The following is a 10,181-nucleotide window of genomic DNA, read 5'->3' as shown; positions in this document are numbered from 1 at the left end:
TGGGAGGGCGCGCGGGCGTCAGGTGCACGCCTGCAGGTGTGTGTAACTGAGCGACAGTGGCGGTGGGGATGGGCTTGGAGTGAGGCTTGCATTCAACTCCGATCAAATCGGGCGCCCGTGGGGCTGAGTCGGTTAGGAGTCCGACTCCGGCTCAGGTCATGATCTCACGTTTCAGTTCGTGAGTTTGAAACTTGCTACGGGCCCCACGCTGACAACCCAAGCGGAGCCTGCTTGGGGTGCTCTCTCTCTCAATCTTTCTCTCTCTGCTCCTCCCCCACTCGTTCTTTCTCTCAAAACAAACTAAAAATTAAAAACAAAACAAAACAAAAAACAACCTGATCAATGGATCCTCAAGGCTGCCTCAGTTTTCTCCTGAGATGGGGCCATGGTCTCCGCCAGGAGGGGATTTGGATTTGGGGTGAAGAGGTGAGCAGGAAGTGGCTGGGGGTCTCCCACTGGCACCTAGGAGCCTAGGACGCACACGAGGGCCTGGGAGGCTTAGAAGTTATGGGGCTGGTCCAAGGTCACCGGGCAGGTGGCCCAGTCTGGCTGCAGGCTCAGGGTGGAGGGGCCAGTTTGTGTCCCAGACTCGTGATTCCAAGACTGTGAGACCATGGCAAAGGCCACCAGCACTCTGAGAGCCACGGGTCCCCCTGGACTACTGGGGGGTGAGGGTAGCCTCTGGCAGAGAGGAGCCAGAACAGGCCCTTTTGTGTCTGTTACCACGACTGGTCAGATTGCTGGTTGGATGTTCTTGGTTTTATCCCAGCGTGGGAGCCATGGGGCACCGGCATGGCTCAGTCGGTTGAACGACTGACTCTTGGTTTTGGCTCAGGTCATGATCACGGTTTCTGAGTTCGAGCCCCTTGTGGGGCAGCTCGGAGCCTGCTTGGGATTCTCTCTCTCTCCCTCTCCCTGCCCCTCCCCTGCTCTCTCTCTCTCTCTCAAAATGAATAAACTTTAAAAAACACAGAAGGGCAGGGGCCACACTCTCTGCTCTGAGATTTGGTTGGCACGTCCCCTGTGGTCACGGGGAGGTCACCAGCCCTGGGTGTTGCCGGCCCTACAGGGCCTTTCTCTGTTATGTATCTAGAATCTTCCCACACAGAACGACGCGGTGCTCAGCAACGAGAAGGAACGGCCACACACCACATGGGCGAGGAAGCTTCTAGGCACGCGGTGCAGGGAGAGAGGGCACAGAGCACACCTTCGCTGCAGGGGGCCCTCACCAGTCTGCACAGTGTGGGATGGCAGGGTGACCTCTGGGGTGGGGGTGGGGGGGGGGTGGCGGCCGCAAGGGAGCAGGAGGCGGCAGCTGGGTGCCCTTTCGTCTGAGGGCACCGCTGGCTTTCTGAAAACCAACCCAGCCGGGAGCCCGGGGGCCACGGGACTGTGCACCGGCTTTTTCTGAGGGTCTGTTGTGCTTGGATGAAAATCTGCAAATGAGGAATCGATTGAGGTCCCGCGCAGGGCCCTCTGGTCCTTTAGGCACCACACAGACACCCCGCCCGCCTCTGGCCGGCCCTGTCCCACCCGGGGCTGCCCCGCAGTCCCCGCAGACAGCAGCCTCGCTCACCTGGGCACAAGAGGGGAAGAGGGGAAGTCAGGGGCTTTGCCGCAAGCAGGACCTCCTGAGCGCCGGTCGCTTCCTGTCCTTCCTCCCGCGGTCACTCCACTCTTGCACAACTGCCCGGCCGGGCTGCCCTGTCCCACAGACACCAGCCACAGCTGTCAGCTGCCACCTTTCTTTCCACTTCCCTCCTGCGGCCTCCCTGTACTTCCTCACGTGGCACCGGCAGGGAGAAGCGCCACGGCAGCACGAAGACCAGAAATCCTGCCATCCCTGGCAGTGGCCTCTGTGGCTCAGCGGGTTCAAAGCCTTTGTGAGGCTGAGACAGGACTCCCGTGCGTGGGTGGAAAAAGCAAGAGATCAGAGGGTTTTAAAAAGGTGGGGGGGGGGGGGCGTCAGGGTGGCTCGGTCGGTTAGGTGGGTTAAGTGTCCGTTGGGCTCTTGATTTCGGCTCAGGTCACGATCTCAAGGTTCGTGAGTTCGAGCCCCGAATAGGGCTCTGTGCTGTCAGCATGGAGCCTGCTTGGGATTCTCTCTCTCCGCCCGTCCCCTGCTCACACACTCTCTCTCAAAATAAATAAATAAACTAAAAATAAACAAATAAAGGGAATGTACAAAGAAGGAGATGATAGATGGATAAAAGGTGGCTTTTCTTTTGGGGGGAGATACAAAAATTTTAAAAAGGTTTTAAAACTTTTATTGTGAAGTATACAGAAAACTGTAGAAAATGGACAGTTTAATGATTATCAAGTCATAACTATCACAAAGTAGATGTCTCACTACCTGTTGGCTGGGGATCAGAATATCCCAGAGGACCTCCCCACCTCCCCTTGGTGGCTGGGTCAGGAATGCTTTTTCATAAACACCTCACATAAACAGCCTCACAACGAGGCTGTCAGGTGGATACTGTTATTTCCCCCACCCTATAGGTGGGGAAACCGAAGCACAGAGCAGTAAATAGGTTGCTGTGGCTAGTAAGGGAAGCGCTGGGATTTGAACCCGGGTAGTCTGGACCCCAGGCCCACGCAGCCAACCACTAGGCTCCCCTGTCCTGCCCTGCCCTTGAATGTGAGTGAATGATGATGGACGTAACGGGATTCATGATGAAGAGTCAGCCTGTGTGAACACTGCAGAGAGGGAGACTCTCAAATCGGGCCGGCCTGGGAGGGCAGAGCTTTCCTTCCATGCTTGAGGGTCTTGGCCTCTTTCCAGGTGCCAACTTCTCCACCCCCAGGCCTCCCCCAGATGGGCTGGACTGGCCAGTTCCCCAACCAGGAAATCCCCAAGGCTGGGCCAACAGAGACAGGCTGAGTGGAGAGGGGTTTGGACTAAGAGCTTGAGGTCCAGGCAGTGGCCTCCGGGATCCCGTGTTGAGAGGGATTCTAGGGCTTTCCAGGATTGGAACAAATCAGCCATCATTTTGAGGCGGTTCTTTCCCAAGTGTAACGCAGGGCCCTCCTTGGTGGAGAAAAGCCTGGATCAGCAGCCTGATGAACCCTGGGCCAGCCCTCAGCACCAGCTCTCTCCTGGTGCCTGCACTGGCAGGATGGGGCCCTGAGACACCACCGACCGGTAGGCAGACAAACCACTTGGGAGGGTACAGTGGCCGTGAAGGGCAAGGCTCTAATGGCAAGCAGGTGTCTCTGTGCAGAAATGCAGGTTGCTGGAGGTCTGCTTCCCAAGGGAACGCAAGTCTTCATTTCTCGGCCAACCTGGGCCAGAAATGGGTTCTGGCTGGGCCGGGGACGGACCTCATCGGAAGAGAGCCAGGTGCCTGCACCCGGGACACATCTGAGTCCCACCCCTGGGAATTTCTTCTCCCCTTGGCCTAAGGATTCTGGAGTGAAGGCTCAGACCCCGCCAAGGGAGGGCGCATGCACGCCAACCGCCGGCCGTGGGCACGGTGGACTCACACCCACTTGCTTGGGACTCAGACGCCTTCACTTCTAGTTGGGAGCCCTTGGCAAGGTAACTTAGTTGTTTCACCTGGAAGATGGGGCTAACAGCTGCAGATTTCGCAGGCCGTGTTCTGGATCACATGAGGCTCAAGTGCTTAGCTTGGCAAATGACTCTCATCAAAGTGCTGTGCAGGACCAGCCCGGGGTGCAGCAGGGTGCAGGGGTGGGAGAGGTCTACTCTGCCAGTTTGGGTGTGTGTGTGGTGGGGGGCCTTCTCACCGTTGAAACTGGGACTTGAACGAGGGCAGGGCCGAATGAGTGGCAGCGGGCAGGTGTGAGGCTCAGACCCCCGGATTGGCTCTCATTCTGCTGGGAGTGGTCACCCGAGGCTGGGACAGAGGCTTTCCCTTCAAGGTCAGGCAGAAGACAGAAACCAAGACTGTGGGCTTCAGCTTGGGGCTGTCCCCACTGCACTGCAGATCTCTGGCAGAGCTCCGGACACGCAGCGGCCCGGCAGATCCGATGGATGGAGTTTGGCGAGCCCTCCAGGGCTTGGCCTTGTGCCTGCCCCCCTCCACACCCCAAACCCACTGCCTGGCTGACACTTCCTTGCTGACTGGGCCCAGATGTGTCATGCGGTGAGAGTTATTTAAAGCTCGTTGACCACAGAGGATAAATCCAGCGGCAGGCTGCCACCGCGGGGGGTTCACGATTTGCTTGAGCTTCAAGCTAATTCCAGTAGCGAGGCGATCGCGCCTCCAGGTGCAGTCGCCAGGGCTGAGCTGCCGCGTGCACATCTGTCCGGGCCTGGGAGCGGGAAGTCGGCTGGCGGTGTGGCGTCCGCGACTTGCCAGGGGCTCAGTACCTCTGCCATCCCCAAGGGGATACGGGACACTAAGGACGCACGGGTGTGGAGTGAGGGGACGGCCACCTGCAGACAGGTGGGGTACACAGGTGTGAAGTGACCACTCATGCCGTCCTGCAGCACACGGTCTCGCACCACTGGTCCCTTCTGAAGGCCAATAAGCCAACACTTGCTATGGCTTCATGACCACACTCCGACCCTGCATTTTTGGAACCCCTCACCCGTTATCTCTTATGAAGGATTTTTCCTAGAGGCTCTACACTGCTCACTATAAGGAAGAGGACGATTCTGGTCTGAGTTCAATAGATCCTCTCAGGGTCGATCTAGGCCTTCTTACAGCCTGTGACATCTCAGCTTCTGGAAGGCAGTCCTGTATTCTCTGCCTCTGGTTGGGTCTATCCAGTGGTTTTTATTGAAAGGATTGGGGACCTCTCCTACCAGGTCCCCTTGAGCATCGTCAAGGGCATGGTCCTTGATAAGGGTCATTATTGCTTTAGGGAACTTGAGGTTTAAATGAGCAGAGACCACACATGAAGTGGATACTACAAAATGTCCCTCAACCACCTGATCTCGCTTCTGAGAAGGAAACCCGGCAGGAAACCCCTTTACAAACGGGTGTACAAATGGGTGTTATGTCATCGCCAGCTTTCAACTTTGCAGGCACTTCCTTAAAATAAAACCACAAGGTATGCCTGGCTTGGGGGTGAGGTGGGGTGGGGCAGCAGGGGGAGGAAAGGTGATATACAAAACCATTGTTGACCAGACTAAAGAAGCTGGGGGAAAACCGAGTCTACGCGCCTTTGTTTTGTATTTAACCCAGTTCTTGGTGGGGAGAAAGCCCCTCTGGGGCAGCTAACCTAGGTCCACCCACTGTGCTTGTCAACGGGCCACCAGGCCCCAGGCCCAGACCCCTAGGTACGTGTGGTTTCACAACCAGCCCCAAGCTTTCTTCTTTGAGCTAAGAAGGTTGGCAGCCGTGGGGCAAACCCCTCACCTACTGGAGTAAGAGAGTCCAGACTGCAGAGGTTAGGAAAGCAACTTCGGGGGGAGGGGGGAGGGGTCGGTCTCAACAGGACGAACAGCCCCTGACTCACGGGCCGGAAAAGCCAAGCAAGAGCTGCTATGCTAAAGAGAGCAGCCTACAGGTCACCTCAGTTCCTGAAACCCTGCTCCATTCTTTGCCCCCATCCTAGGGAAACCAAGGCATCCCTGGGGGAGAGCACGTCTTCCAAACACACGCCGTGTCCAGAAACTGCGGCTTCCATTTAGGAGAGCTACCCATTGGTGGGTGGCAATTCCCTACCCACTAAAGGTTAAGTCAACCAAGTCCCTTGAATTTCTTTAGACCAGGGCTTGGGGTGTTTAGTGGAAACTGGAAAGGCCTGGTCAGTCTTCCTCTCCCAGATTTTTTTTCCTTCCCAACACACCTTTCTGGTCTTTGGTGGTGGTGATGGTGGGGAAGAAACAAGGCACCAAGGTTGCTCCGAATAACAGACCTACTTCAAAGGGAACCAGCTGCCTGCTGCGGAAAGCAGTGCTGTGGAACATCGCGGGCTACAGATCTGGGCTCAAGTCCCATCCGTCTGCCAGTCTCAGGGGAAGACTGGGGCGGCGGGGGGCGCGACTCAAGTCTTCACTTCCTCATCCGCAAACTCTGAAAGCGACCTCGGCAAGGCACGAGAGCACACTCAATACCCCTAACCTCCCCTCGGGAACCAGAGGTCTGGAGAGGTCTCTTCTGACGCACTGCCTGCCAGGAAGGACCATCCTGCATACGCTCAGCAGCCGCGTCTGGGTCGGCCGGGCAAATGCACAGATCCCTCCTGACACGTTCCCTTCCAGCTTCGGCGGGGGCCCTTCCCCTCAGCCCCACCCTCTGTGGAGAATCTTCGTTCTCCCCTCCCTCCACTGAAGATCCACAGCTGGGAGAGGGGGGTTTGCGCTGAGCCCGACTCCATGGATGGGATCTAAAGCGTACAATCCCGGCACGGACACATTTCTTGGCTTTTACGGTTCTCCCGAAGGAATGTTCCTCGAGTAACAACTGTCCAGAAGTGGAGCTTGGATTTGGTCACAAAGCCCACGTTCCCCGTCGCTCCACTTCCCAGAAGGATTGTGTTTAACCAACACTCACGGAATAAGGAGGCTGTTTCGGAAACACTAACTGACAAGGTCCGAGCTACGTTCTTCAGTTCAGTCCTCACTGATCCACCAGAGATCTCGGGGGGCAAGTTTCACCCCCACTCCCTTGCAGAGCCACAGTGTACCTGTGGTCTCATTTACGTACACACTGCTGACTCGTGAACACAGGGAGTGGAGGCTTCGTCTCCCGGCCTTCCTCGGCGCCCCCAGAGTCAGCCAGGGCAACCCCTGTCCATGGACAAGCCCCGGGGCCCCTGCAGGGAGAAGGCAATTGGGGAAGGCGGTCGCCTGGCCAGGAAGCACGGCTGCTGAGGCTACGGGACCACGGGACGCAGGGGCCTAGGGCGACCAGACGCCTCGCCCCACACACAGGCTCTTCCAGCAGGATGGGACGGGAGCACTCCTGGCTGCGGGGGGCTCGTTCAGTTCAGAGGGGAGGTGGAATGGGGTGGGCAGCATTCCTCAAGCCTGTAACAAGTCAGGACGAGGGCAGAGCGCAGATTCTGTGCGGTCTGCCCGTAGACCAGGAACAGAAACCGATCCACGGGGCAGATGTGAAACGAAAAAGGAAAAGCTTTCCAACAACATACAAAAATAAAAAATTTGCGTGTGTGCGCCAGATTTGTTGCTCTTGCACCGAAGGGTTAAACAGATCTCCTTGCTGAGTGTGATCCCACAAAATGGTAAAAAAAAAAAAAAAAAAGCATTAGGTGTAAGCCTCCACTCTTTTAAAAGCCACCCGTGGAGGGGCAGGTTCTTAAGCAGCCCTGGGGGGCGGGGGTGGGGGGGTGGGGGGGAGTCGTGGGCGAGGGTGGCGGGGCCGCCCGAGCTTTTGGAGACGGCTTCACAGGAACCACAAGGCCCTCTACCGTAGCAGCTGTCACCGCGGTGTCGGGAGGCTAGCGACCAGGGCGCTCGTTCTGCCTTCCCCGAGCGCACCCGCGGAGAGAACAGAAAGTCCCCGGAGTGCATGCGCTGCAGGGTTCTGTCGCGGGAGGAGCTCCGGCTGGAGCGGCCCGGGGAGGGGACGGGGGGCGGTCCCAGCACTGCCCCGAAGGGCAGAGTTGGGGGCTCCGGCCCGGAACGGCGCCCTCCTAGCCCTCGCCCTGCACGCCGCCTACCACCGAACCACCCGGGTTCCCCAGACAGAACCACGAAAACACCTTCGAGAGCAATGAGTTAGTGTGTGAAAGGCATGGATGGATTTTATTTATTACCCTATATCTACAATTTAATTTGAGGTAAAATATAAGCAACACATAAAAATGCCTATTTCTGCTACCATGTAATATAATTCTCCATCGTGAATATTGTGATAAAGCTAATGGAAACTCTATGCCGTCACGTACTCTAGCTTCTTATAGCTGGTATTTTACAACTCTCATTGTCTGTGAAATCCCAACACACGTACGATTCTCCCACGAAGGGCGCAGGACTCTCAGAGGGCGCAGAATCAGCTCGTGGGCCCCTCCCTCCCTAGGCTGGAGCCTCAGTGCTACACGTCGAGATCTAAAATGGCGAAGGCAATGGAAACGCGTGGGGCCTGACCCAGGCGGGAGCGGCGATCCGAGGAGACCCACACCGCCACAGGTCACAGGGCGGTGAGGCTTTAGTGTCTCGGAGCTCGCCCCGACACTCATACCTGATCTTCAGCTTCTGGAACACCAGGTGTTTTATTCGGACGAGAAGTCAGGGTGGGAGAGGTTCCGAGGCTCCGTCTGTAAGCCACACGCCGACATGCTAACCTCTCGCTGGCTGTTAGGCGATCCGGATGGTGGTTTTTTTAATTATGATAAAAAAACATATGAACCATGATAGATAGCTTAGGAAAAGGTTTAGTCAAATATACAGATACTAGCTGTTCACTCAGTCGTCAAGGAGAGCCGTGAACAAAAGGATCATTTAAATGATTTCTCAAATAGAAAAAACCTAAAAGGACTGTCACAGGTGCTTTCTTCACTGCAGGAGCTGAGATGTTCCCGGAGGAGAGATCTTCACTTGATTGGAAAACAAAACACCACAGCTGAAGGCTCTGTTGCTGCGTAAAAAATCTGATGAGATTCATCCCTGCCATTTTCCCTGTCGTTTTTCCAGCATTGCTGTAAAATCCTTATAATACATTCCAAAGTAAACCAGCCATTCCAAATCTACAGTCACTCTGCTCTTTAATTCAATTCACAGAACTGCTGAAAAAGTAGACATTTCTATCTAAAAGTAGAAAAAAAGGTTTGTATAGAAGGTATTTCTGTTATACAAGTATATTACACAGCTCGGGGCAGTAACAGGTCCGAAAAGCTCTTCTCACCCACTGATACTTTAAGCTAAAACAGAAGAGAAAACAAGCGAGAACACGGGTTAATCTGATTACAAGACTTTCACATCCGCAGATAGCACGACTCAATCAGCACTCAAGTCCATGAACTGACAGTATTAAAAAAAAAAAAAGCCCTCAGGTACACCTCAGAGCCCACTGCTACGAAGCTATACCCTCCGACCAGCGCGTCTACATTCAACAGCTGGGGCCCGGGGAGGTGCGACAGGACGGGAGCGGAGGTGGCTGACTCCGGGCATAGGGCTCCGCTCCTGTTAACAACCGGGCCAAGTTCAGGAAGTCTGAACAGCAGGTTCAGGGTTGTAAGTAAATTATGTGAGCTGCAAAATGGATTGAGCAGCTTGGCCAGACTCTGCAAACACCATTATTGTGATTGGGGAAAAAGTCAGCGTGGTGATATGGATTCAGAGTGAACTCCAATGGAGAGGATAAGATCTACCCTACAGATCAGAAACAAAACATTTTTCTTTTAGGGCAAAGCGCTTTTACGTCTTTGACTCAAAGGCAGATATTGATCTAAGGAAAATCTTTCTGCTTGATCTTCTAACTCAAACCATCCAGTAGGGCTTACACTTGGACCTCATTATGGCCGAAGCAGGGAAAACACAGTATTAGCTTATGAGCATGCGGGGGGGGGGTCGGAGTTCAGACGAACACTAGACGGCATCCCAGACACAGATGCTGATTTACCCTAGGAGGGAAGAGGTCTACCACGTAGGGTCTGGTTCTTGCTTGATCTGAGAGTTTCCGTCAGTCTCCTTTATTTCTATCAAGAAAACCAAAAGGGAACTGATAAATTACACTACGAATGCAAATCTGTATAATTATAAACCCACTCAGATCAAACTATGTGCTAAGATGACTTATCAGGAATTGTAAAGATTCTAAAGATAACATTTTCAGAGACACTGTTTCCCTAACAGTTCTTAATTGTGCCACTTAAGTGTTCACAGTAACCAGCATCTTCTTATGTATCTATTTAAAAATCTAGGTTAGAAAGTAGTTATTCCACTGGCTCAGAATTCATTACGTGTCATTTGGAGAAAACGGAGCAGAAGAACCATGAGTCATCGCCAACACGCCATTTCTGGGCAAAAATGACACATCCAATTCACCCAGAAACAAAAGAAAACCCAAGCACACAGTTCTAGTGAGACGGCTCGAACACCACCGTCAATCCCTTGTCCTAAGAGCGCTCCTGGGGGACTTCAGTCTTGGACCACCGGCTGCCCTACCCTTTTACCTTCTGTTGCAGGGCCCTCCAACTGGCTTGGCTCAGCGGATTCTGCAGAGAAACACATCAAGATTTACTGTAACGCTGTTTTAACGTTGCTGTCTCTCACTTATCTACAAGGGCCCAGAGAAAGCCAGGAG

The 10,181-nt window shown here is 54.4% G+C and overlaps 1 protein-coding gene across 7 annotated transcripts in view; it reads right to left on the bottom strand.

Annotated features, from left to right (window-relative positions):
• Window positions 1-7,654: 7,654 nt before the first annotated feature.
• Window positions 7,655-10,181, bottom strand: part of GTF2I (general transcription factor IIi) — a 110,834-nt gene continuing 108,307 nt past the window's right edge. For all 7 annotated transcript variants that reach the window (XM_045460129.1, XM_045460128.1, XM_045460127.1 and 4 more), the window contains 3 exons: window positions 10,051-10,092; window positions 9,498-9,573; window positions 7,655-8,796 (listed from right to left, as the gene is read on the bottom strand). In XM_045460129.1, the coding sequence (XP_045316085.1) occupies window positions 9,515-9,573; window positions 10,051-10,092 (101 nt within the window). In that variant the 3' untranslated portion in view covers window positions 7,655-8,796; window positions 9,498-9,514. The remainder of the gene's footprint in view (window positions 8,797-9,497; window positions 9,574-10,050; window positions 10,093-10,181) is intronic.

Source organism: Leopardus geoffroyi, chromosome E3 (assembly GCF_018350155.1).
Source record: "Leopardus geoffroyi isolate Oge1 chromosome E3, O.geoffroyi_Oge1_pat1.0, whole genome shotgun sequence".
Taxonomy (NCBI): Eukaryota; Metazoa; Chordata; class Mammalia; order Carnivora; family Felidae; genus Leopardus; species Leopardus geoffroyi.
This window is presented reverse-complemented; position numbering and strand designations above follow the sequence as displayed.